Genomic DNA, 27,856 nt, shown 5'->3' with positions numbered 1-27,856 from the left:
GAACCACACCCCTGAATACATGAGTTCGAAGGTGCCTGAACGCACCCGAACCTTAGGGTTCGGGTGCATTGTGTTGATGGTGGCCACATTAGTCATGATTGTCGATGGGAGTGAAACGGTCGCTGGGGATGATGGGCGGCTACTTGCTATTGCTGCCTTTTCCTTGCCATGGCCACCATCTTCTCCATGTGGATCCCCAATGCTCACTTGTTGTGTGGGGGATAGTTGTGTGTGTGCAATTGTAAGGGTATTTTTGGTAAATAATAGGTGTAAATAGTGGTGAGTGTGATGAGCAAAGTGTAAAATTTTAATGAAAAATAAGCGTGGATAGCAAAAGATATGATTGCAAATAGAATTTTTCTATTTTTTTAAAACATAACCAATAAATTTAAATAAAATTTAGGGATAGTGTGTGAAATTTATTCTATTACTATCATAAGACTCGTTCCTTCCTTGCCAAGTATAATGAGTCATTTTGAGCAAAGAGCATCCTTAGTGCAACTAAGCTTATAAATGAATCTAATTTTAATTGAGAATTATCATATCCAATCTTAAAATCAATTGTGGCTTAAAATTTAATATCAAATTCAGTTAGTTTACGGATCTCAATAGGCATATTGATCAAATCATCAAACTATTTTTAAACAACCAAACATAATTACCAACTATTCTCAAATTTATAGATTCACAAAATTTTGTCATCTATCTTTCTTGTTATCTTTGTAAGAATATAAACCGAATGGAATCAATCGTTGCATGATACATTTACTCAATATTTAAAATAATAATTAATTATTTTATCAATCATTATTTTTATAACAATCGAACCTATTAACACTTAATTCTCAATATTTGAAATCAAATCACTTTATTTGGATCGAACTTATTAGACAGAGTGCAATTTTGTTCACCCCCTTTAATGGGGTGACCATTACCCTCATAATTTGTGTAAGGGCGAAAAATAACGAAACGGTATGAAGTGAATAAAATTGTCGTTTCGTTATTTTTCACTCTCATAATTTTTGTCAGGGTGATGGTCACCCCATTAAAAAAGGGCGAACAAAATTGCACTCTATTACACATGCATGTCCATTTATTATTATCCATCATTTTAGGTCATGAAATTATAGAACCAACATTTTCTTTTGTATTATAAAAGGGCAAATATTTTATTTTCTCTTCTTAATTTCTTCAAATTTACCCGTTCGCCAATGGCTGCTTGCAAGTTGCAATGGATTCAAAATCGTAAACCCTAATGGTAGACGCGTCGCAGGCTTGGTCGCCCGGTTCGATCGCCCAAGACGACGACGCGGCGAGCTCAGACTCACCAATCACGCGCAGCAGCCTCAACCCGTGCACAATTTCTACAGATTAGGCATATATATATATATATATATAGAGAGAGAGAGAGAGAGAGAGAGAGAGAGAGAGAGAAATCCCTTTCAATTCAACCCGAAACCTTTTCCCCAACACCGACTGCCTTATTTGTCCTCATTTCCAGACGCATACTCGAGCTTTTCTCTCTCTTATCCATTATCGTGGGTTCGCGCGCAGACCGCAAAATTTCTGCAACTCGGTATTGCTTCTAATCGTTCTCCATATCTTCTCTTTCGTTTCCCGACGATTTACTCCAGCAGGTATCCAATTGTTCTCTTTATGCGTACGTGATGCGCAAATTTTGCTACTGAACGTCGGGTTTTTGTTTTGTTTTGTCGTTTTTGTTACTTCATTTGTTTCATCTGGGATGTTTCTTCACTGTAATTGTATCGCAGTTGTTGTTCTTTGTTTGGGACTTGTTAGTGTGATGTATCCGGTGTAGGGTTGGGGTTGTCGTGCAATCGATGGAACTATGAAAAGAACTAATGAATAAGGGTTTTCGAATTTGATGTTTTTGCTAATGTTGGTTTGTGAAGTCCATAAATTTAGTTAAATTAATCATTTTACCAGGTTGAGTCGAAGACGTGCGGTGGCAATATTAATTTTTGGATTTTCCTGTTCTTTCTCCATCAATCACTTAGCAGGACATTAGTTGCACTAGAAAATTGGTTCTTGTGGCATTAGGACGTAGTGATGTTAATTGATTTGAAACTGAGGAATCCTCAAAATTCTGCAAGTGAATTTGATTCTTGCCATAGTTTTAGGAAGTTAAGTTGTTGTTTTGCTGCTCTAATACTTTGCATCTCCGTTTTCAGGTTGTACTTGAAAGAGATTCATATAATACTGTTTTTGGAATTTCCAATGTCAGATGCTGATATGGAAGGAATCAAACCTGAGGTTTGTTCTGTGCACTAGTGTATGCAAAGTATTGTACCAACGGTTGTAGTTATACCAACGGCTGTAGTTATGATCTTTTTTGTTTGTACACTTGTTCATTATGACTTTTTCCTCTCTCTCTCTCACGCGCACAAGCGCGCGTGAACAGACACAGTTCCATTACGAATTTTTTTTTCATTTGCCAGGCCTGCTTTATTTCCATCAAGGCAGTCTCATTATCTTTTCATTTTCCACTCCTTGAGTTATAATTTATAATTTCTTACTTCACCATCTAAGAGAAATTGTTAACTGTAGCTTTCTGGATGTACCTTCAGAAAGGACTAGGAGGGCTCACTTTGTGTTTCATGATCTTATATTAGTCCTCTTGGTAATTGTTTATGAATTGATTTTGATTGGCAGCATCACAGTTCAATATTTGTAATGGCATACTTGCATGTTATTTTTGCAGTCATCCACAATACCAATTGGGTGGTTCCTACATCGATGAGAATAAGGTCCTAGTTCAGCTACTCATGTTTAAAACATGTTGTCTATATGGAAGATATCATTTAAATCACTTGAAAAATAATTAGGCAATCCATCCTAAAACAAGAGGGAAAAAATTGTTACTGCTTGCAGATACTGTTATCTATATGTATATGTTGGGAACTGGACAGGGAATCTGATATTGCTATAATACCAGATTGGTGTGTGGACGTGGGGGCTAACTGATTGGATCAATTGGCAAAACAAAATAATAGTAAAAAAGTAGCAAATGTGGAAGAAACGTATAGGCACAGAGTTTAATGTGGTTTGGCTTTTAGCCTATGTCCAAGCACAAAGATGATAAAACAGATTTCACTAAGGAAATGAAATGAAGAGTACAACGAGATGACTATATGATAAATGTACATATAAAAGCATATTAGTTACAGTAACCATGGAACCAAGGAATTTTTTTTTTTTTTTTTTTTTTTTGGGCGGGGGGTTCAAGCATTAATCTCTAGTTAGCTACAAGTGATGTGTCAACTGATATATGACCTTAGCAACCTTCCTCTCAGGTCTGAGGAATTGTTCACATCTTGACTAAGAGATAAAAGTGCCTGGATTGGGCTTTGTTAATGGTCTCTCCAAAACTTGATCTGGTCTTTTAAAGCAATTCGAGAAAGATGGTGATGCCCCCTGCCTTTGCCCTATGTTCCATCCCTGCAATCTGAGGAAGTTCTGCTTTACATATTTGTTTAAATTCCTAATATCCTCCTGTTGAAGTAACTACTTGAATGAGATCCTACTTGTTAAATGTATATAGCACAATTTTAAAAATTCCAGCAATCTCTCTCTCTCTCTTCCCCCCCCCCCCCCCCCCCCCCCCCTCCACCCTCTTGTTTTTGGTGATGAGATGTGTATTCTGAACAAATCGCATAATTATTTTATAGTCTTTTCACCAAGTTGGAACTAGTTTTGCTGTTTATCTAGTTAAAAATTTGTATTCCATGGTGGTGAATTATATGATTGGTAGCTTCCCAGTCACACCCACAAGTATTTGTTGAGTTCTTCTATTTCAATCATCGTTGTCAATTTGAGATTGTATCATGAATTGGAAGGCCTAATTTTTGAATCGTGAATTGTATTATATCTTAAGATATAATAACAAATTGATAAATAGCTTAAAAATATAATCTAAAATATGTTTATACCTATAACATTAATAAAACAGACTCATTTTTATTAATTTTAACTCCCGTTTGACAATATTGATATCATTCATGCCACTAAATAAGCTACCAAGGATTCCAAAATTAACCATAAATCTTACATAAGTCATGAACTCATAAATCAAAAGTCGTAAAGTCTTAAAATGATGAGAAAATATTACTAAATTTATATCTAATTATCCTCCCTATCAAGATTAAAGTCACTATCACCACTACTATCATCATTGTCATCTAACACGGCCTAATTTCTGGATCGTGAATTATGTGATGCTTGTGATCCATGTGATTCAAAGCAAAATCTGATTCACTCTTTGGTTTGTATTGGTTGGGAGGAGTATTGAACCAAATCATATGATATGTGTTGCATACCATGCAATACTAACAACACTGATTCCCATTGTGCACCAATTGCTCATTGGATATGACAAGGTCCCCACTGCTCAAGTTATGCAGAAACCTAGGGGCTGTTTAGTTGTAGAAAATAACCCCAATTTTCCATAAATTACTCCATAGAAAATGGAAAATTAGAAGTTTAAATACAAAAAATTCCTAAATATAAAATGGAAAACTGGATTTTCCAATTTTCCAAAATTTAACTAAACTTGGAAAACTCCTAAAATGAGTTTTCTAAATTTACCTTACCAATTTGGAGATTTGGAGGACATGCTTTGCCATGCAATTGTTTCCAAATCATCTGCATCTCCTTCTCTAACATAAGTGACACAACAGAAAAACTTTTGTCTCTCTTTTTTGAATATATGTTTCAATTTTCTAGACTGGAAGTTAGTTTTATGTACTTTTAACATTTGAACGCGTTTTTTTGAATTTTCCATGGAAAATGAAAACTAAAGATTTTGTAGAAAATTGGAGATAGAAAACTGGGAGACATTTTCTACAACTAAACAGTCCCCTAGTATCCCAAAAAATGGAGTTAACCTCCCTCCTTATGTTTTCCTATGTGAAAGCTCATCCATTAACAGCTAAGCCAGCTAGAGAAGAGAAGTATGGAAGCCTCCAAAGATTCCTCCTCACACCATGTGTGACTCCCTCCCCCCCCCCCCCCCCCCCCAAAAAAAAAAAGACTTAACCCCCTCCCAGAATAAAACTCCATAAGAAAATTCCTTGCACTTTGTCCAATTTTCTAGTGATGGAAGCTGTAATTGCAAACCTTGACAGAGTACTCTTAAGCAAGCTTCTTCCCGGCGTGTAAGAAATATTTTCTGCCAATGCTTTAATCAACAAACTCTGTAGGATATACACAACGCAATAAGCAACAGTTCCCTTCCTGCAGCACCTGCACTTTTTTCATATCTATCCCTGGTGTGCTAGTTGCTACTGGCTACCCAACCTTCCCTTCCACTAGTTCCTTCACTTAAAAAGACCTATCCCTGCTGGAAGGTCAGTTCTCAAGATCTGTTATTAAGAGCTTCATAGGATTCAACACTAGTCTGAAAGTTGGGTTCTGATCGGATAAAATTCGGATAACAAAAACAGAGCAGTCAAGTAAGAGGGAAAATAAGAAACGGGCAACTCCCCACTAAGTGATAATGCAAGGCAACCACACTTAGATAAGAGCTGGGAATTTCGCCACACTTGAACAAGTGATAAGAAAGGACTGATATAGATTAATAGTCTGGATTCTTCAAAGATTCAAAGCTGTAAATGACTGGAGTCTTCCCTTATATAGGAGAGAAGCCCATGATTACATTGAATGTTTATGGGAATTATAATATACACCTAGGGGCCTCTTAGGTAGCTTAAATGCCTAGTGTTCTGGTGATTTCATGGGGAATATAGGTCAATAACTCAGTGGCATGGGGGAAGATGAGAGATGGATTAATGAGAGAAGCTGGTAAATTGGATCCTTGACTTTCTGCTCTTTACTGAGAATGAGCTGGCACCCATCGGAGGAGAACCTTGGCAGTTGCTGGAGGATTGTTTGTGGGTTGGAGGGCCCATCTTTGCCCTGTACCAGATTTGGGCAGACTGTTTTGGAGATGGCCCGGCTTATTGGACCTTGATATGTGTCAGGTTCAGAAATCTGTCTTTCCCTACCAGCCTGGAAAGCAGGGGATACTATGTCTCATGATTTTTTGAACTGCAATTCCATCCAACCATAAATTAAAAGTGAATGGAACGTCAGATTTGAAGTTCACACGGCAAGACTAGCAGTGATTCTTGGTACAAGCAAGACAGAAATAGTGACGCTTCCAATTGATTGACAGGGATGGCACAAATAAGCAACCAGATTACTAAGATGTGAATGTCGGGGGTGTTACATGACTATTTCCTTGAGCGTTTTTTTTTTTTTTCATATTCATTAATATGTATTTTTTTTCCCTTCAAGGGGGGAGGGAGTTGCAGGGTGTATCCTAGATTCCTTTTGAGAGGTGATGGATCTCATAAATGAACCTGCATGTTTCGGTCATCCGGTGAGGTTAAGACAGTTAATTTGAGATTTCTGGTTCTTGCTTCTGAAACCTGTGTGATTTATAAGATAAAAGGTCAGCTTGCTGTGGTGCATGGCTTTGTTATCAAACTGATGCCATGTTTTCTACTTCTGTGTCGGATTACAAGTCTGACAAGAGAGTTCTTGAGAAATTGAGAATGAGAATTGGGAGAGAATGGAAGATATTTGGGAGGGAGAGAGATTTAGAGAGAGAAAGAATTGGAGGGAAACTAATTTTCTATTTCATTCAACATGTGTAGCTTGGCGCTTGATCAGTTACTTATACTGATCCAGGCTAAGTTTGGGTGCCAAAAATGGTTGGTCCCTTGCCCATGTGTGCTTACAATGGCTAACAACATGCTGAAACATTTTACCAGCTATCCTAAAACGGAAATTCAAATTCTAGTAGCCTAACTACACATTTATTTAGATTACTCAGCTAGCTACCATAACAATCCCCACCCCTTGAAGTATTTCTTGTCCGCAAGAAATATGTAGCAAACTTGCAGCATTGGGAAATTGTTGGAGAAGCTCCGACAAGTATTCCCAGGTGTTATTGTCAGAGTGAAGGGAAGACCACTGGATTAACATCTAGATCAAAGGGACTCCATTGCGGTGTATGACCCTTTTGTCCACAATAGCAGTTGGCACGACGTCTGGAGGTGCTTCTCCTACCATAGGAGGTAATTTTGGGGTAGATCTCTGTGTATCAACGACTTTCTTGAGAAGAGAGATGTGGAAGACAGGGTGTATCCTCGCCTCCTTAGGCAGCTGCAATCAGTAAGCTATTGCCCCTATTTTCTCCAAAATTGTGAAAAGCCCATAATACTTGGGGTTCAACTTGGATATGGGTTGTTTGGTCAGTGCCTTGTAGTGTTGCTGGCTGAGCTTCAAATACACTTCTTCCCCCATTGAGAAATCTCATTCGCTCCTCCTTCAGTCTGTGGAAGGTATCATCTTGATCGAGCTGTGGAAGGTCGAACTGTACCACCACTGAGCCACTGCCAACCACTTGTGCCATCCCCTTGGCTACACAAAACTCAAGCATTGTAGATACCCCTCCAAGCACTGATTCTATTTAACCATCCGTTTATGGATGGTATGCTATAGACATTAGGAGTTTGGTGCTTAGGATTTTCATGAGCTCTTTCTAAAAGAGGCTGGTAAATATTTTGTCACGATCATATACAATTGACCTTGGGATTCCGTGTAGCTTAACCACATTCTCCAAGTAGGCTCTAGCCACTTCCTGTGCTGTAAAAGGATGGGTCAATCCTATGAAGTGGCTAAATTTTGTGAACCGATCCACTACTATCAAAATATAGTCATTTCCTTCAGATTTTGGTAGGCCTTCGATGATCGATGAAGTCCATGGTAATATTGGTCCATGCGCGGTCAGGAACTTCTAGAGGCTGTAGTAGCCCTTGGTGGGCTTCTGTTTCATGCTTGCATCTTCTATATACCTCACACCTCAAGATATAATCCCATATATACTTCCTTAGCTGTGGCCAAAAAAATATCTATCTAACCTTGTGATAGGTACTCTAGATCCCCAAGTGCCCTCCGATGGGTGATTCATGCAATGCATGTACTATCCTATCCTTCAACTCTTTACAATCTCCGATCACCATCCTGCCTTTATGCCTTATTACCTCGTTAGCCAATGAGTAGCTTGGTTTGCTGGCTGCATTAACCATCAAACGTCAATTGCTCTAGTAACTCTTTGGTCCATTCACCCTTTTTGTAGCCGTCAATGACTTCTTGGAGCCAATCGGGCACCATTGTAGAGATGGCTGCAACCATTCCTTCCTCATGGCAGCGTGATAAGGCTTCTGCCGCAACATTCTCCTTCCCTCTCTTGAATTGAATCACATAGTCTAATCTCAAGAGTTTGGTCATACATTTCTTTTATAGTAGGGTTTGCAGCCTCTGTTGTAGGATGAATTTCAAACTCTTGTGGTCCGTTTTGACTACGAACCTTCCATCTTCTAAGTAGTGGCACCACCTCTCCACAGCCATTAACACTGCCATCAGCTCTTTTTCATAAATGCTAAGACTTTGATGTCTGGGAAATAACATGCCCAATGTATTCTACCTGTGGCTGTGCAAAGGCACATTTTGACTACTTGATACATAGCTGATTGAATCGCATGATCTGAAATGTAGCTCTAAGGTGGATAAGGTGTTGATCAAAAGAAGGGCTATAGACTAATATATCATAAAAAAAAAACCAACACGAATTTTCTGAGGTGAGGTTCAAAGATTTGGTTTGTGAGGGTTTGGAATGTAGCTGGGGTATTTGTGAGGCCGAAAGGCATGACTATAAACTCAAAATGCCCATGATGTGTTTTGAATGTTGTCTAAGAAATGTCATCAGGGTCCACACTAATTTGGTGGTATCCTGCCTGTAGGTCCAATTTGGTGAATATAGTTGCATGTTTAAGTTCATTGAGTAGATCCTCAATGATTAAAATGGGGAATTTATCCTTAATGGTGATAGCATTGAGCTATCTGTAATCAACACAAAAGGACCAAGTGCCATCTTTTTTTTTAACCAATAAGACAGGGAAAACAAAATGACCGTGGCTAGGGCGAATAATTGATTGGTCTAGCATTTCTCTGACCATCCTCTCAATTTCAGATTTGAGTTTGGGTGGGTACCGGTAAGAACAAATGTTTACCGGTTCAACATGGGGTATGAGAGTTATGGTGTGGTCTAGTGAACGTTTAGGGGCAAGGCCTTAGGTTCTACGAAGAGATCTTGATATTCATTCAACAATGAATCTAAAAGAGTCAATTCATGTACCTGCCGGGAGGGTTTTGAGCATCCCCTCCTTGAATTCTCCTCCTGTTGATCAGTGGCTTCAATGGAAAATAGTTGAGCCACTTCTGCCCATTTCTTCCTAAACATTCGTTCCAATTTCTTGCCCCTCATCATTTTGCATGCACCCACCTCCATATTGCCCTGTAGAACCACCCTTTTTCCCATTTTTTCCAGTGTTACTTCCATATTGTTGAAATAAAAACTAATAAGACTCACCTCTCACATCCAGTCCACTCCAAGCACAATATGGCAACCCCTCAACCTAAGTAGCCTGAGGTTAGCTTGGAATTCCTCCCCTTGCATCTCCCAACAAAGCCCCAGGCAGGTTGATTTGTTGATCACTTTGTCCCCATTGGTTACCGTCACTGACAACGGTTGAGTTCTAGCCGTTGGGTACCTCATCCTCTTAGTCGTGGCTTCATCGATGAAACTGTGGGTGCTCCCACTATCGATCAATAGGGAATTATCTTGCACCTTCCCTTCAACCTTAATAATTTTGCTATTGGCTACTCCTTTGATGGCATGCAAGGATATGGCTCCACTGCCTTCCTCCTCCTCTTCTTCCATCACAGCCATTTCCTCCTCTTCCTCTTCTTCTTCTTGTCCATCCAGCAACAAAAGTTGTTTTCTACACTGATGCCCCAGGGTGTACTTCTCTCCACACTTGAAGCACAGTCCGACCATCCTTCTAGGGGCTGCAGGTAACATGGGGTACCTGATGCCAAGCCCCACCCTTATCGGCTCCTTCCCCATTGGCCTACTTCCATGGGGTATAATCCCTCCTTGCACTCCTTTGTTCTGCCCCCTCTGCTTCCTCATCAAGGCTTCAAACGTCATTTCTTGTAAGGAGGTCCCTTTTGCTACTTGCCAGAGCACCTGCACTGCTGATCTTAGCTGATCATTTAGTCCCCCTTTGAAACTCAACACGAAGTACTCGTCGGTCAGGCCGGGGTTCCTGTTCAACACCATAAACTTCAGCTCCTCGAATTTTGCTTGATAATCCATCACTGATCCTTCCTGCCTCAAGCGATTGAACTCCTTCACCACATCCAATCAGCCTTGTTCCCCAAACCTCTCATTAAGACCACTTGTGGAATCATCCCAATTATAGCTCTCCCTTGCTTTGGACTTGCCGTGAAACCACACATCCCCTGCATCATGGAGGTATGCTACTGCAAAGGCCACCCTTTGGTTCTCTGGCACCTGGTGAATTTCGAACAATTTCTCGCATCACCTCAACCACCATCAAGGTTTAACACCCTCAAATACTTGTAGTTCTAGCTTAGGTACTAGAAATCCGATCTGTTGTGCCCAGTCTGGTAACCCTCGTCTTCTCCCCAGCATCAATTCTTCCCTTATAGCTGGTTCCCCTTTTGATTCTGCCAGCACTACAGTGATGGACGCCAATTCTTGGTAAAATTGGCTCCGATCATTCTCTAGGTGGAAAATCATGAGAGATCCTCACTTGTGGTTGATTCGTGAACATCATCATGAATTATTGCAGTTGATCCCGCAACAAATTTCCCTGATCTTGAACTTCCTGCATCTTTTCTTGGATCTGCAAACGCATATCCCCCTTGAGGTGACCGGCTAGTGCCTCCAACTTTCTATCTACAACCGAACCTACTCTTTCCTCCATCGTTTCCACCCTTCCTTGCACCTTGGACACCATCTCTATCACTTGTTGGAGTTACATCTCCATCTGCCACATCCTAGTTCCATCTGCCATTGTTCCAATCATCCAGCAAATTTTGGCCAGGAGCTTGCTCTAATACCAATTTGTCTGATTACAAGTCTGACAAGAGAGTTATCAAGGAATTGAGAACGAGAATTGGGAGAGAATGGAAGATATTTGGGAGGGAGAGAGATAAGAACGGAGAGAGATTTAGAGAGAGAGAGAATTGGAGGGAAACTAATTTCCAATTTCATTCAACATGTGTATCTTGGTGCTTGATCAGTTACTTATACTGATTCGGGCTACGTTTGGGCGCCAAAAACAATTGGTCCCTTGCCCATGTGTGCTTACAATGGTTAACAACATGCTGGAACATTCCACCAGCTATGCTAAAATGGAAAATCAAATTCTAGTAGCCTAACTACACATTTATTTAGATTACTCAGCTAGCTATCATAACATTCTGTTTATTCTTCCTATAAGCATTTGGTACGTAATTTATTTTCTTTGCTTGGATCATATTTTATTGTCTCTTTGTATTATGATGAATTCTAATCCATGTTAGCTCTCTTTGTTGCTCAGATAATGAAGTCCTATATATGGCTTCAAACTGCTGATGGTTCAATTCAACAAGTAGAACAAGAGGTTGCAATGTTTTGTCCGATGATATGTCAAGAAATGCATGCAGGAATGGGATCGTCAAAGAATTACCCTATATCCCTTCCACCACGAGTCAATCCCCCAATTTTGAGCTTGATTCTTGATTACTGCCGATTTCATCAAGTACCTGGTCACTCTAACAAGGTTATCAATGTTCAAGAATCGTTGTTTCCTATTTGTGAATTGATGTTCATTTTCATCATTCATATCATGATTCACATGGGCTGACAGGTCGTATTTTGGATGGGTTATGTTTTTAGTGTTATTGTATTTGTATTTGAGCAAGATGACCTTACAATGATTGATTTGGGCTAACAAAGACAAAGAACTTTATATAACTCTTTTTGCAGGAAAGGAAATATTTCGATGAGAAATTCATTAGAATGGACACAAAAAGGCTTTGTGAGTTAACATCTGCTGCTGACAGCCTCCAATTGAAGCCCTTAGTTGACCTTACCAGCCGTGCACTAGCACGCATGATCGAAGGGAAAACTCCTGAGGAGATACGTGAGATATTTCATTTGCCTGATGATCTTACAGAGGTGTCTTGTGCTTGCAAACAGTGTATATGCTTTGCATGTCCTTCAAGTAGCCTTGGGATACAATGGTTCTGTATTTTATATGTTATATTGACATAGACTTAATTGATCCAGGAAGAGAAACTTGAGCCTCTTAAAAACATAACTGATGATCCACGAATTCGGCTCCTGAATAGACTGTATGCAAGAAAGAGAAAAGAGCTAAAGGAGAGAGACAGATTGAAGGTCGCTGCGGTGCTTTCTTTTCTATTCCTTCTTCAGTGCTTGTAATTTTCATTTGATCTGTCTATACTAGTACTACAGTTACGTGGTTTGGTTCAAAGCCATTGCTTGGTAGAAGCAAATGCTGAACCTTTAAATCTTTAACAAGATGCATGCTTGTTTTATACTGATACTGGTTCAGGCTTCCATGTGTTTCAGAATGCTGAACTTGAAGAGGATCGCGTGGATGACCGTTCCATCGATGATCTATTATCATTCATTAATGGAGGTATCTTTGGGATTTATCTCCTTGATTGTCTGTCTTGGTTTCATCAAAACTTGGAATCACCTTTTCTAGCTTGGATTGGATGAAGAAATTTTGCCTCATATATTCTATATGGTGCTTCATATTCTGCTTCTTTAGCTATATTACATGTCTTTTTTTGTTACTAACTGTTAAACACTACTTAAAGGCGTACATATACAACTTGGCAAGAAAAAAGGTGTATATCCAAAATATGTAAAGTGGGATAATGTCTTCTATGACAAAAGAGGGTGAAAGCAAAAACTAAAATCCTTTAAAGAAATGGCTTGAGAGTCTCCACAAATTGGTTCAATAACTGCTTAAGCCAACTATGGAAAAAGTTGAGGATTCTTATATTCAGTTTATATTTTGGAGTCTTACAAGATGAAATCAGGTATTATTCATCCCTAATAATCAACATAATCATAGGACTGATAAGCTCCTCCCCCCCCCCCCCCCCCCTCTCCTCCTCCTTGCCCGCACCATCTGCTTTTTAATCCACAAAGATATCCTTCATTTACCAAGGAAACACCCAAGCAATCCCAAATTGTACTCAATTTGAAGTCTTTAGCTCCTTAGACCGGAAGTTGAACTTGAATATTGTTTGTACTAAGCTGGGTGTGAAATTTCCATGTACTATAGGCTTATGTTAAGCTTGTTTGACATGGTTAGGTATAAGTTGGGTGAAATTTGATTGTATATAAAAGGAAATTGTTATCTTTGTTTATGCATGTATGTTTGCCAAGACAACCTTGTGAGGAATATGATTGTATATTAAAAGGAAATTGTTTATGTTTATGCATAGATGTTATATGTTTTCCAAGACAACCTTGTGAAGATGAGTCTTTGTTCAGTATCAGAATGAAGCCTTTTGTTTATTTTCTTGAAGAAAGTAGAAAAATTGTACTTGATCCATTAGAAAAATTGTATTTGATCCATGTACACTAGGGGATTAAAATTTTTTAGACCTATGAAATGTAAAAATGAGCATGAGGCTCTTATTTTTAACATAATGTTGTGCCTTGGCCAAATTTTGGAAATAATGTTTTAGGGTTTCCACTGAATGACTAATCCCCTCTAACCAAATTCCTCTTGCTTCATGGGACCACCTCCTTTTGCCTTTAAATAATGTCCTCCTATATTGAAGCTTTTAATAGAATTTTGCAGGATATTGATGTTGTCATGTTGTTTTTCTTGCTAAGCTTTTGTGTTTAGCCATATAAAGTTGGACTCTGTTTCCAATCTCAAATAGGAGCTTATAGCATATCCCGACATGAGTTTGGACACTAGTATGAAGTGCTGTTGGTAAACATTGAAAAATACAATTTCAAGACCTCTAGTTGTCTTGGTGGTGGAATCTTAAAAGAAGATTGCTGTTGAGATATCATAGAAGTTATGTCATGTCCCTAGGAGTAATGGAAGGTCAATATTGTAATAGAGATATAATAAAGGGGTAATCTTGTAATAGGTTTATAATAATTGTTAGGATGTATTTCAGGAAGTGGTTAGAAGCATATGGGAGCATGTGCTAGGCTGTTAGAAGGCAAATATGCCTATATAAGGTTGATGTAATGGGTTTGTTTCTTTATTTAGGAATTAATGAATTGAAATCTAATTTCTCCTCTAGATTTTCGCCCTTTCTTGATCTTCATCTCCTTCTTTTCTGTTCTTCTAATCCCCCTAACACTTCTTCTAATTTCCCCCTCATTCTTTCAAATCTCCCCCTAAATTCCTTCTGTTCTTGTACTTAGTTGAATCGGATTCTTTTGATTCCCAAACTGATCCTAGGTTAAACCCTAAGTTCATGACAAATTGGTATCAAAGCAGTCGTTCCTCGACTGTGAGTTCTGAAATTCAGTAGTTGTTCGATCCGATTTTAAAGTAAACAAGCCGATTTGAAGTAGAGCCTACAATTCTTGGCTGAAGGCGAAGAATTCCATAAACGATTTCATAGGCGCTGTAATTCAAGCAATTATCAAAACGCTGTATAGAGTCGATTAAGTCCGGAACATGGTGGAGTTAGGTGATCTAGAATCGGAATTGAAAGATGAAGTAGCATCTAGCCATTAGACAGTTGGGTGAGACAAAGGCGCTGATTCTGACAGGAAAGGAAGGCGCAAAGTGGAAGCAAGTTTGGGGGCAATCGTTGAATCTTAGCAATCGCACACAAATCTGTTGTAATCTTGTGGAGAGAGCGATCAGTGCAAGAGGCTAACGGCTTGTGGCTAAGACTCCAATCTTGTCTGGAATTAAAGGCAAGCAGGCCAGGAGGATTCACGATTGGAGCCTGTGGACGGTGATTGGTTGGCAATTGGTGCAAGGAGGAATTGGACTTGGATTGATTGAGCATCAATTTCGACAGAATCAGCGAGTTCCAGCATTCCAGTGAGTCTGGGTGGGCTCTCAGCAGAGGATTAATTCTCGGCCTTTGTGATTTCAGTAGATTTTAGTTCGAGTATTGAAGACAAGTTCGTCGTGACTCTCGGTTGCGAAATTCAAGAAGCGTGAGTTGCATTAGAGTTGTGCAACGTGCCGAGTGGCATTGATTGGATCCAAGTCGCTGTGTGTGTGTGATAGAGGCAAACAAACCCAAGCGATCTTGGCTATTGCTCCTTAGCAACGGATCTTGGCCATTGGCCACCTTCCGATTCCTCTTACTGCCGCTAAATTTTGTGGGGTCTAAGCCAAATTATAAGAGGCTAAAGTCCAAGATTGCAAGACTGATTGGGTGGTAGGAGGTGGACGAACAATTCTGGCCTAGATTGAGAAGGCTTAAGGTGACTTGCCCGTGGCTCCGGTGACAGGATTGAGCAGCGAATCAGTGAACAGGAATTCCGCAGGCGGTAATTCCAATCAAATTCTAGGCTGCTAATAAGGTAAACAAAGGGTAATTTGGACTTTGAATTTTGGTTAACTTTGTTTGAATTGGAGAGGTAAAGAAGAGCGGTATGTATATAGTTCCTTGGTTTTCAAAGTATGTTGATTGTGAAAAATAGGCTAAGGGGAGCAATACATGTAGGAGACTATTGGAGCCTCAATTGCAGCAAAAGAATGCTTCATTTTCAATTGGAATGGAGCCTTAATGGCAACCAAAGAAGACTGCCTTTTCAATTGGCAACAACAAGGATGAGGAGTAGTGTAGCCAGAAGAATCAAACATGGGGAAAGAAGTTTGAGAATGAGTCTAGCCGAAGGGACAAAGGAACAAACAGTGAGATTCATGAAGAGTGCGAGGAATTTGGTCGTATGTTTTGCGAGAAGCTATAGGAGTTTGCGATGATACTAATCAAGAAGTATCATTATAACTTTCTCGTTGAATACTTGAATGATTATCGCGGGAGTTTTAACAAAGATGAATTCCTTAAAATAGAGTAGCCGAAGGAGAAATTGAGCAGGCGGGAAGCAGATTCACTGCCTACCTCCAATACGGAGTGGAAGAAGTATGCCAAGGTGGAATGGACAAGAAAGGTGACAATAATGATAGTGCTGGCAACATTTGTGGGGGTTCAGTACAGGGTGTGTGGGCAAAAAGAGAATTAAAGGAACACACTGGTTCCTTTGGAATAGAAGTTCTTGATGAGGATGTTCCAAATGAAACTCATGGAAGGCCAAAACTAGAGCTGAATGATGCAGCTAGCTAGATGATAGAGATAACAGGAGGCAGCCAGGAGTTTTTGGAGTTGGAAAAAAATTATCCGATTGAGATTGACAAGATAAAAGAAGAATTAATACGTCAAAGGGCAATTACCAAAAGTTTGCAAGAGGAAAGCTGGGAAGTATTTGATCGAGTGACCAACAAAACCAAGGCGAACTTGTTACCCTTGGCATCTAATGCATGGACTGAAGGATTAGATAACATGGAGGGTTCTTTGTCAAACGATAAGAGGAAGGAAGATAACACCAGCAGAAGCAAGACTTGCTGATCCTAAACCATGCCACTGTGTTGCTGTCAATTTTGAAGATGATGAGAGGAGGGGAGCATATGTGGTAACCTGTCAGATGGGTGAATTTTGGAATGAACATCATTTGAAGGCTTTAGGGTGGCAGGTTTCAACTGCTACCTGTGACAAGAAGCGGCCAAATTCACTGAAGGCACTAGATGTTGACATATTGATGGGATTTGGCATCATATTGGATTCTCAGACTGTAGGTATCAGCAATCTTAATTTGGTAGCTATTATAAACCCAAGGGAAATGGTCTGTTACTCCTTGAAGAAAGATGCAGCCTTGACTGCAATAACCATCATTTTTGTTCCAGTTGATGAGAACTTAAGAACAAAGAAGAAGAGACCTAGAAGTAGAAAGAAAGAAAGGAGGATGATCCACATAGAGAAGACTAGAATTGGATGAAGAGCAATGGCTACTTGCGGCAAGTTCTTGGGGACAAGAACTCTCTCAAAAAGGGGGGGAATTGTCATATCTCTAGGAGTAATGGAAGGTCAATATTGTAATAGAGATATAATAAATGGGTAATCTTGTAATAGGTTTATAATATTTGTTAGGATATATTTTATCAAGTAGTTAGAAGCACATGGGAGCATGTGCTAGGCTATTAGAAGGCAAATATGCCTATATAAAGTTGCTTTAATGGGTTTGTTTCCTTATTCAGGAATTAATGAATTGAAATCTAATTTCTCCTCCTCCAGATTCTCGCCCTTTCTCGATCTTCATCTCCTTATTTTCTGTTCTTCTAATCCTCCTAACAGTTCTTCTAATTTCCCCCTCATTCTTTCAAATCTCCCCCTAAATTCCTTCTGTTCTTGGCCTTAGCTGAATCGGATTCTTCCAATTCCCAAACTGATCCTAGGTTAAGCCCTAGGTTCATGACAAGTTCATTTGTTAATTTTTGAGGCATCACTGAAGTATGTTCTGGTGAGAAACACACCCACACATAAAAGGATACACTGGGTGACACTTAAAACTTGCCCAGCTGATAGCTTCTTTGAGGTCTAACATGCACTTGGATGGCTTAATATTTCTTAATATATAATTTGTATTTCTCATTTTTCTTAGCATACTTAAGGATACATCTCTTTTGGTTCTGATTTTTCATAATATACTTATGCAGTTTCTAGTACAAAACTCTGCCTAATACCCCTAGCAATTAAATTTACTTGTCTCGTGAATGATACCCCGTGATTTGCACATTCTCTAGTTTGTTAATTGCATGTAACGTACCTTTTGAGTTTGCTTTATGCTTTGAAGCCTTTTTAATCTTTATTCCTGGAACCCTGACTTGTCTTTGACTCCTCAACATTCCAAGTGAATATTCAAACTATTTTGTGCTTGCATTTCTGACTGCACTCTGGGGACCTGAGAGCATAGCCTGTGAATTTTCAATGGCGTTACTTTTCTGTTGATTTCCAATTGATACATTCTCTGATACTGAGGAAATTATGTTATGCAGAACCAAAGGAAGTCAAAACTTCTAAAAACAAAAAGAAGAGTCGGAGAAGAAAAGACCAACAGAAGAGTGTTTCTTCCTGCAATGCTGTTTTGAGTGGTGGCTCTTCTTCAAACAATACACTTGAAATTCATAAGAAGGTAACTGTCATGGTCTTTCTGAATCTTCTCACTTTCCATTGTGCTGTGTTAGTCTTTGCATTACAAATTTTCTGATGTATTATGGCCAAGTTTTTAAATGAAAGTAGCTTAGCTAGACAGGATAAGAAAGAAAAGGACAAAAAAGAAACAAAAATTACATCATGTTCGTAATGCCTTTTACGTGTTGCAGGATTCTAATGGACCTTGTGATGTTCTCCCTGATGATACTGAAATTCTAAAGCTGCAAGATGGTGAAGATGACTGTTTTGCACCTGATGATGACTTTGACGAGGATGATATGGATGATGAGATAGATCCTGCAATGAAAGAAAAAATCGATAGGTGGGCTTCAATCATAGTCTATCTGAATACATACATGCACATGCACCCATAAAGTTCTTCAAGATATGTACTACTGTTTATTTTTGTAGAGAAATCATATTTTTCCTATGACTGAGTAGCATCCTCATGCATTTTCTGCACCTTCCATGGGTACATAGGCTGTATTTTGAGCAACTAAATGGACCATAGCTAATCAAGGAACAAAGGCAAAAAGAAATTCATCATGTTCAAACTCTGTGTATGCTTTGAAATATTAGATCTTTGTCTTTGTACCAGTGGAAGTTCTAACAACAACAACAATATATCCAGCCTTTATTCCACTATGTGGGGTCAGCTACATGAATTCTAGACTTTTATGTATTTATATCTTTTGTCATATCTTCATTTAAGGTCATACACTTCATATCAAACTTTAATGTCTCTCCCAAAGTCTTCTTGGGTTTGTCTCTACCTATTTTTTTGATTAATTGTTCTATTTCATCAACTCTCCTCACAGGAGCGTCTCTTGGTCTCCTTCTCACATGATCAAACCATCTTAGTCTAGTCTCTCTTATCTTCTCCTCGATTGGCACTACTCCTACCTTATTACGAATAATTTCATTTCTAATTTTATCTTTTCTTATATAGCCGCACATCCATCTTAGCATCCTCATCTCCGTACTAGTGGAAGTTTCGTGTGATTAAAAACATTCCTTGCAAAAAACTCTGGAACTTAAGAACATCTAGTTATTTGTTTTTTCCAGTTTCTCCATTTACCAAGGTTTGTGGTATTAACTGATCACTGTTCTTGGTTCTTTTGCTTGCCATGGCATTTGGTTTAGCCCGTGCTTTTATTTTTTGTTAGCTTGGATGAGGGAAAGAGAGCCAACACTATTTCTAACATTTATTTTAGTTAAACTGCCAGCAAACCAAAAGTAAGATAATAGATAAGAAAGATGGAAAGAGAAGAGAGGAAGGAAGGTGGGTATTGAGAAACAACTAAGAGCTTAGATTATCTCCTTTAACCCATGTATATATGTGATGTGGTAAAAAATATGCAAGCTCAATTAATTTGGTGTATATATCTTTCCGTATCCAACTTGTGAACAACAATACACTAAGCCATAACTCCACACTGATCTAAAAAAATGGCACACAAGTCAGTGCCCCTTATTGAGTTTTTCTTGCGAACTGTGGATCAATCTTGATGTGCTTAGTTTTGTTATGATGAACTTTGACTGTGAGCAATTTTATTCTCAGAATACAGCTTCATGGGTCCATATATTCCTAAGACTTCTGGTAGGGTCTGAAGCCCGATAAGATCAGATAAGCTTTTTGTGAGATCGAGAACCACATCCTTTTCCTTGACCAATGATCATAACACATCTCACAGCATTGGGGCCAGGTTTTCCTGTTATTGTTTTGAGGCGCTCCAAGGCACACACAACCAAAGTCCTTACTAGGAAGAGAGGAAGGAGCAAAATGTCCCAGAAGACATTGGCAAGGGTTCTTAAATTAAGAATTCTAGAGGGATCAACTGATGAAATAGGTAGAACTGTAGAAGCAATAACATTGCCACAGAATGAGATCCAAAGATGGTTTCAAATTGAAATGTTGACCCCCCATGCTGGGGGGGGGGGGGGGGGGGGGGGGGGAAGTAATTGGAAGTAACAGAATTCCTCTTTTCCACTGTATAGATGTTAATCAAACTGGCATACTTGACTGTTCATGGCTGAATCAATTTGATTTGGTCTACATCCAATATCAATACCTAGGATAGTGGAGGTGCAGTGGTTGATGGAGTGTGTTTTGATGGGAAAGATTTGGAGCATGAAACCTTTGGTTAAGGATTGATGGGTGAGGAGAAATCTCATGATGAGACAAGTCATGGACATGACCCCATGACACTCTGTTTATTTAGTTATGCTAAGTTGGTCCCAGCAGGGAAAGGTTCAGGAGGAGAGGGTGAATGGCTTTCTGGCCACCTTGCAAGGCTGTCTTATGATGACACTCCCTTAGTTGAATGACTCCAGTGGCCTGGCTGTTCTGCTTAGGTACTTAATAATGTGTTTTGAATGGTTTAGGATATTTCTGAATCATTGATGATGATTAATTTTGTGGGTTGTCACTATTTCTTTGGTTGGCTGCTGCCGTCATCATTTGGAAATAGGGTTTCCTATGTGATATTTCTGACTAGGCATGAGCAGGCCCCTTCCTGGGGGAATGTTACTTTATTATTATTTGGCTTCAAAAGGACTATCTATGCGTGGGGGGCCCCTGATTCTTCTTTGGATGTGCTTTTTGTGGTTTGGTTTTTCCTGTCCTTCTATTATTTCTTTTTCATTAATTTGTTGTTGCTGACCAGATGGTAGTCAATATAATAATAGTAATAGAACCCCCCCAACCCCCCCCCCCCAAAAAATAAAAATAAAAATAAAATAATAATAATAATAATAATAATAATAATAATAATAATAATAATAATAATAATAGTAACATAACTACTTTCATTCTAAGTCTTATGCTCTTTTCATCTTTGAATAACATTCTCTTTCCCTTTCTTTCTTTCTTTTTTTATTTTTACTTACTCAGGGAGGTGGAGGATTTTGCACGGAGACTGAATTCACTCTGGCCTGAAAGAATACAAGAGATGTTTTCAGTAGGCCAAGATCAGGGACCTCTTAATCTCTCTTCCAGTGGCAATGGTCCCTTGAAAAGATATGATGGTATTTAGACTATTTCCTGAAACTCTATTGGGCTGGGCTTCAAAGAACTGCTTAGTTTCTATTGTCCCCCCCCCCCCCCCCCCCCCCTCCTCTTTTCCACTCACCCCCTCTTTTTCCCACTCATTTCTTTCCTTTTTGCATCGCCCTTCCCCTATTAATGTTAATATATTTTTTTTTGTTGCATCTTTGGAGCGCTACAAAAATAAGAGTACTATAACCAGAATCAACATGCTTCTTTGTTGTATAGTGCTGCAACATAGATAGATTATATCACAACATTTCTCTCATTTCTCCTATATGCATGAGCTCGAGCACAATGTCATGACCATGATGATCCCTCGAGCCGCTACTTGACACTCAACTTGACCTAGGCCCTCCCTAGTGTGAAGTCAGTTGTCCAGACCCGAACCATCCCCACCTGTGCCATGCCTCAGATTGACCCTTAGAAGCTAGCTAGGCTCAACACGATTCTCTTAGAGGAAAACTCCCACGCACACTTTCTAGTGAAAGTGGCTCTCATACGCACAACCTTTGACCTTTTACCTACCTAGACCTTACACATTACAAGAGAACTACTAGATGTAGACCAGAACCTGCGAGGACATTCAAGAATAATCTGGAGAACTCTAGGGCAATATAGAACCCTTACCGTGAAATCAACCATGTAATTTGCCTAGTCATAACTAGGGTTGGCAATGGTTCGGTTTGGTTTCAGTTTTTGCCAAAACCATAACTAAACCAAATTTAAACTAGTAAAACCAAAACCAAACCATTACCCATTGGTTTTAAAAATTAAAAACCATAACCAAACCATTCGGTTTCGGTTTTAACCATGGTTTTTTTAGTTTGATCCATACTCCTGCCAGGTTTTATTTTTTTAAAATATTTATTTAGTTATTTTTATTAATAATTATGTGATTGTAAAAAATAAAATAATTTAAGATTAGGTTTTATTTTTATTTGTTAATTACTTTATAAATGTTAAATATTTTATATATTTTAATGCATTAGTTTAAATACTTGTAAAATAGTCAATGTATATTATGTGTATATATAATATTTTAAATAAATAAATATATTATATATATGTATATTCGGTTCGGTTACCCATACATTTGGTTCGATTTTGGTTCGGATTTTGGTTTGAATTTAGTGAAAACCATAACCAAATCATACCCATTGAAATAGTATTCGGTTTTTCCCCAAACCAAACCATTACCCAGTCAAACGATTTTTAACTGCGTTGACCGGTTCGATTTTGGTTCGGTTCCCTGCGATTTCAGTTGCAATTGCCATCCCTAGTCATAACTCCTGGCCTACATAGTGGTTGTCTATTATGCCACCATGTAGATACCGTTGAGTGTGCCATGCAACTAGTTGAGTTAGGCCTGTGTGGTGCTTGCATCGTCTTTGGTCCTGCCATGTCTAGTAAGCATGTTGTGCAACTGCATGGGTTATGTCTATGTCTTGTCTACATGGCACTTTCATGGAGTTAACTCCAAAGCTTTAGTGCGCGACACTCTTCCCATGGTTCTGTCCATCTCATTTCTGAGCCCTTTGCTCTCTATCTCTACCACTGTGGACTCATTGCATGGTTCTGAGTTGTTGGGTTGAGCCAACTTTGCACTCTGCTTCACCTCTAGATCAATAGCTCCTTGTTTCACCTTCGCCTTGATGTCTGCGAGCCGCATTCTCTTCATTCTTGGCACAACATGCTCTACCTCTAGGGTTTCAAGTTGCAATTGGGAGCCTCCAATACCTCCTTTAGGTCTTTGGCCCTCGACTAGCTTACCATGGCTCCCATCAAGCACAACCGTGGACACTTACTAAAAATGTGAGGACCTTCACACAGCAGGCACTTTGCCTTGGACACAAATGCCCTTTTTCTCTCTTCGCATGTCTCACACTCAGATTTACCACGATCCTTAGACCTAGTATCCCAACCTCGAGTCTTCTCATCCTAGCCCTCCCACCAAAGGCATGACAGATCCTTGGATAGTCTAGCCAGGCCTTCACCTTTGCCCACTCCTCTCATCATTGTGCCCATCCCCACAACTAAATTTCCAACTGGCACATGGAAAGCCCTAGTCAAGCTAGGTTATTATACCACTTGTCAAGGCCTCGGGCACTCCCTCGAACCAGCCACACTTCACTGTCACAACCCCAAGGATTCCCAAGAATTGGTTAGTAAATATAGTAGTAGTAGCCTACTTGCATTGCACAATAATTGTAATTCTCTTTCCTTTTTCTATTATAAGACTTTGTCCTTAACTATAGGCAGTTAGGCTATTTGTTGTATTGTACATGGGTGCATGTGGGAAAGTTGTTAGGCTATATATAAGCCACAACTGAGGATGGGTAGGATTATGCTTTTAAATTGATAATTGAATCCAACTTTCCCTCTCATCAAATTCTCTTAATCTGCCTCTCATTTCCCTTTGCAACTCTCCCTCGTTTCTCTCTAATTTCTCCCCCCATTTTTGTCTAATTTCCCTCTCCAATTGTTCTGTTCTTGACTCCAAACTCCTCTGATTTCTCTCAATTTCCAATCCAACTCTAGGCTAAACCCTAGGTACGACAATTGGTATCAAAGCAGTTGTTCTTTAACTGCGGTTCATGCAATTTTGGTAGTTGATTTCGATGATTTTCGGCAGAATTGATTGAGCTGAGCAGTTGATCGTTTTCTAGAAGCTGATCATAGATTAGCGATTTTCAGAAGTGTAACAAGCTAGCAATTATCGGAAGCTGGATTTGGAATTGCGAGTTGGTTTTCAAAAGTTGCGAGGTAAGTTGCGAAAAGCGACTTTGAAGGACTGAGCGAATCACAGGAAGTTGGTTCTCGATGGATTAGTTGCCAATGGTTGCTACAATGTGCAATCCAGGAAGAGTCATTTGAATTCCAAAGCCAAGCCAGGGTCATCCTGCCTTTGGACGGTGATTGGGGGTGTGGGTCACAACCGTGTAAGTCTTGATTGGCGCAAGTGCAATGATTCTTAGGTTGCTAATTTTCGATTGAATCAGAGCAAAGCAGTTTCAGCTTGAAACTATAGGTGGATTCCATTTGAAGAGACGGATTCCTCCGACTTCTTTCGCTCCTAAGATCCGACACCCTAGGCTGTTAATTTCTGATCACCTCACGGTCCTAATCGGAAGGCATTTGAGGCGATAGGAGACTCCTGTAGCAGGCAAGCCAGGAGGTGGAGTTGGACCTATTGCCTAGCAGTTCATTTTGCTGGGGAATTGAAGATCATTGATCCATAAGTGAAGTGGATCTTGAGCGATAGCTGATCCATTGTGATCAGCTTGGGTTAGGAAATTGTTGAGTTGCGGCTGCCTTCAGTCCTAATTGGTGATCTGGTGGAATTCTGGCGATCTAGATGGTTGTTCGACTTTGGAGCAGTGATGAATTCCAAAGCAATTCCTTAGTCTTTGGTTTCTTTTGCTTGTGTAAGTCCAAATTTCCTAGGGCAGAATTCAGTGAACAATCCGTTGAAATTGAAGGCAATTTAGATCCAGTGATCCTCGGTCATTGAGTTGCGGAATTGTGACAACATAGTGGAAGCGTGGTGAACCCTATCGAATTGACTGAGCAGTGGATTTTCCACGTTTCAGATCTAAGTCGGAAGGAAACAACATTGATTGGAAATTGACAGCGAGCAGTCCAGACAGTTCCAATGTGCATTCCGATCGATTATTGGCTATGATTTCTATTCAGAATTTGAAGGTAACCTCAGTGAATTGATTCAACAGCAAATTCCAGAATTGGAAGTTCCAACAAGTGACCCTCAGCCACTAATTTCAAAGGTGACTGTTGTGAGGTAGTTATAGAAGGAAAGTGTGGGATTTAGGATGGAAAGAGCTCCGATTTCTTGGCCTGTGGCTTGTCCCGTCTGTGAGATTTCTGCCATGATGGGCAATGCACACATGAGACCATGGGAGCCTCAATTGCAGCAGAAGAATGCTGCATTTTCAATGGGATGTCTTGCTCATGAGGCCATGGGAAGCAGTGCACACATGAAACGAGTGGATCCTAACTTACAACAGAAGAATGATGCATTTTCAGTTGGAGGCAGACATCATGAGGAGTTTCACCAGAAGCCTCAGGCATGGGAAAAGAAGTTTGATAATGAGTTCAGCCAATTGGACAAGGAAACAAGAAGAGTGATACACAAATCGAGCATGGAAATAGGCTGTGCGCTACGAGAGCTACTGCAGGTGTTTGCAAGGATGCTGACTAAGAGATATAATGTCAGTTTTTTCGCTGAATTCTTCGATAAACCGAGAAGGAATGTTGCAGATGACCGCTCCGGAAATTCTAACCAGAAGAAGATTGATTCAGACAATCAATCATCAAGATTGGCTTACCGTAACAGAGGACTCTTGGAGGAGAAAAATGTTGGGAGTGAGCTTCTGAAATATTCAAGTGAACAAAAAGAAGAAGAGTTGCTGGACTACGGACAGGGGATCCTCAAATTCTGACAGAAAAAGTAGTTAAAAGGTTGTTTTGCAGCTAGGGGAAGAGCTAATACATTTGGATGTGCCTAATGAGAGCTGGCAGGAAAAAAACAAAGGGTATTGAAGGGATTGACAAAGGAAGCAAAGCCCCTTACATTACCGCAGGTGTCTAGCCCAATATATGGAGAATCGGCTAATGTGGGGGATGTGGTTTCGGGAAAAGCTGAGGATTCTTTGGCTCAGGTTAAAATATGCAGCGAGAAGGTGAAGACAGCATTAGCTGGAGGGTATCTTACCACCAACATAAAAGACACTAGCACTAAACAATGTGATGGTGTTGCTGCCATTTCAGAAGGTGCAAGCCAGATTGCAAAAGGTGAGAACCCGTTTTCAGTGCTGGTGGTAACAGAGGTAACTAAAGCAGGGGTTTCAAGACACATTTGCTGAAAAGAGAGATGCCGATTTCTCTTTCAGCCGAGGGAAATCTTCTACGAGTTATGACCCTGATAGTAACCTCCACCAGCAGCAGATTCAAAGTTGTGAGGAATGTTGGAAGCCGGCTGTAGCTGGAGAAAAGCTAAGGGAGATAGCAGAAGAAGTCAACGGTTTTGTCGATGGGAACAAAACTCCCGCTGCTGTGTTGGTTCTTCCTCCAACTGGCAAATCCAAATGCTTGCCTATTGCATTGAAGGATGAGCAAATGGCTGGAGAACTAGTTGGTCAACCCTCTGTGCGACTTTTGGCCTTCACCTACCTAGAACTTTAACATTACAAGATAACCTTACTAGAACATTCTAGAATAACCTCGAGAACTCTAGGTCTATTCAATATCCTTGTCGTGCAATCAGCCAAGAAGCTAGCCTAGCTATCGCTTTGTTCCTGCGTGTTGTGCCGCCATGAAGATAGCATGCAGTCTTCAGCCCCCACAGGTCAAATAAACATGCCATGCAGCTGCCTGTGTCATTCCCACACTGTCTTATGTGGTGCCTGCATGGAATTTGACCCCCAAAAATTTAGTGCACGACAACAGGCTCTTTGGTTTATCATGTTTGTTTATAGATATACTTTCTGATTGGTATTTGCTTTATAGAAAAGATGAGTTGAGTTGATAATTTGAATGATCATCCTAATTGGCTGCTTCTCTGGGGCTCTTCCTCTAGTCTTTTCTTCCACCCTATACTTTCAACCTGCATTTCACGTGCCCCTCCCTCTCTCCTTTATCCCAAACAAAAACTCTGCTTTGGGCCCGTTGCCAATCTCATTTACATAATATAGCAACAGAATATAAAATATATACACTGCTACCCCTCATATATGCTTTTCGGGGTAGGAGGATATGTTGAAGTAGAACAGTAGTTTCCTACCATGTCTCCAAGCAATTTTATACTTAATTGTTTTTATTAAATCATAACTAACTAAAGAGGCATTTATCATTTGTTAAGACTTGATTGCTGCTACAATATTATGCTATAGCATGTGAAATCTTGTTTGAATGGGCAGGACAATCCATGGGCAAGAATAATCCTTGATGTGTGGGGTGGGGGAGTTTCACAAGAGTGGCCGGTGGCTGGCTGGCTGGAACAATTTTGACCGAGTTAACAGTGCCATTTACAAGAGTTGTTCTTCAGTTGGTGTATGTAAGCTAAGCTAAGCTAAGCTAGCATTTCGTTAATTGATTTTGATGTTTGTGTTGGATTCTATAAAATGCAATTTTGGTTGGTAGAATTTGGCATACTGCAGGGGAAATAAAGACCCAAAGAAAGGAAAAAAGAAGGCGTGCTTTTTTTTTTATGAGCTGAATCTGGAAGGTCTTTCTAGTTGTGTGCATTTTGATATCTCAGTAGTCCATTCTCATAATGCTTCACTTGTTGGTGCAGCAGATTTTGACCATGTCTTGTATGAGGGCGGGAGCGCTGCAAATGTAACCCAATTGAATAGAATAGAATAGTTTTAAACCTTTTTAAGTTCAAATATTATTAGCTGCTGCGCTTTTTTTTTCTTTTTTTCTTTTTTTTTTGGTCTGAAATGTATCTCCAGTCCCTCAGTTACAGATTCGGCCACTCAAGTCAGCTTTAATCACATTCTTGGCCGAAACTCAAGAGAGTCTCACCGGACAGTGAAAAAGGTTCCTCATGAATTTTTATTGAAACAATAAATAATAAAACGATTTTTAATCTTAGGCTCTTCCATT

The 27,856-nt window shown here is 39.7% G+C and overlaps 1 protein-coding gene across 9 annotated transcripts; it reads left to right on the top strand.

The window, feature by feature from the left end:
* Positions 1-1,202: 1,202 nt before the first annotated feature.
* Positions 1,203-27,844, top strand: LOC127814087 (SKP1-like protein 21). Of its 9 annotated transcripts, none has more exons than XR_008026272.1 (12): positions 1,203-1,637; positions 2,193-2,274; positions 2,723-2,768; positions 11,499-11,720; positions 11,927-12,118; positions 12,230-12,340; positions 12,536-12,605; positions 18,027-18,163; positions 18,354-18,505; positions 21,077-21,210; positions 27,166-27,298; positions 27,546-27,844. XR_008026272.1 is itself a non-coding variant. In XM_052355344.1 (11 exons), exons 3-11 carry the CDS (start codon positions 3,423-3,425, stop codon positions 27,192-27,194), a joined length of 1,050 nt encoding a protein of 349 aa, XP_052211304.1. In that variant the 5' UTR covers positions 1,203-1,576; positions 2,193-2,274; positions 3,315-3,422; the 3' UTR covers positions 27,195-27,844. The 9 variants fall into 9 exon arrangements, 7 of the variants coding, with proteins under 7 accessions (XP_052211304.1, XP_052211299.1, XP_052211303.1 ...); XR_008026271.1 differs by having other exon boundaries at positions 27,543-27,844; XM_052355344.1 differs by lacking the exon at positions 2,723-2,768 and adding an exon at positions 3,315-3,425 and having other exon boundaries at positions 1,203-1,576; positions 27,166-27,844.
* Positions 27,845-27,856: the final 12 nt, after the last annotated feature.

The sequence above is a fragment of the Diospyros lotus genome, chromosome 12, assembly GCF_014633365.1.
Source record: "Diospyros lotus cultivar Yz01 chromosome 12, ASM1463336v1, whole genome shotgun sequence".
Taxonomy (NCBI): Eukaryota; Viridiplantae; Streptophyta; class Magnoliopsida; order Ericales; family Ebenaceae; genus Diospyros; species Diospyros lotus.
This window is presented reverse-complemented; position numbering and strand designations above follow the sequence as displayed.

Coding starts and splice junctions, on each gene's coding strand:
- LOC127814087 (XM_052355339.1), top strand. CDS start 2,246: ATGCTGATATGGAAGGAATCAAACCTGAG. Junction 12,119..12,229: donor TGCCTGATGATCTTACAGAG/GTGTCTTGTGCT, acceptor TAATTGATCCAG/GAAGAGAAACTTGAGCCTCT. Junction 12,341..12,535: donor AGGAGAGAGACAGATTGAAG/GTCGCTGCGGTG, acceptor CATGTGTTTCAG/AATGCTGAACTTGAAGAGGA.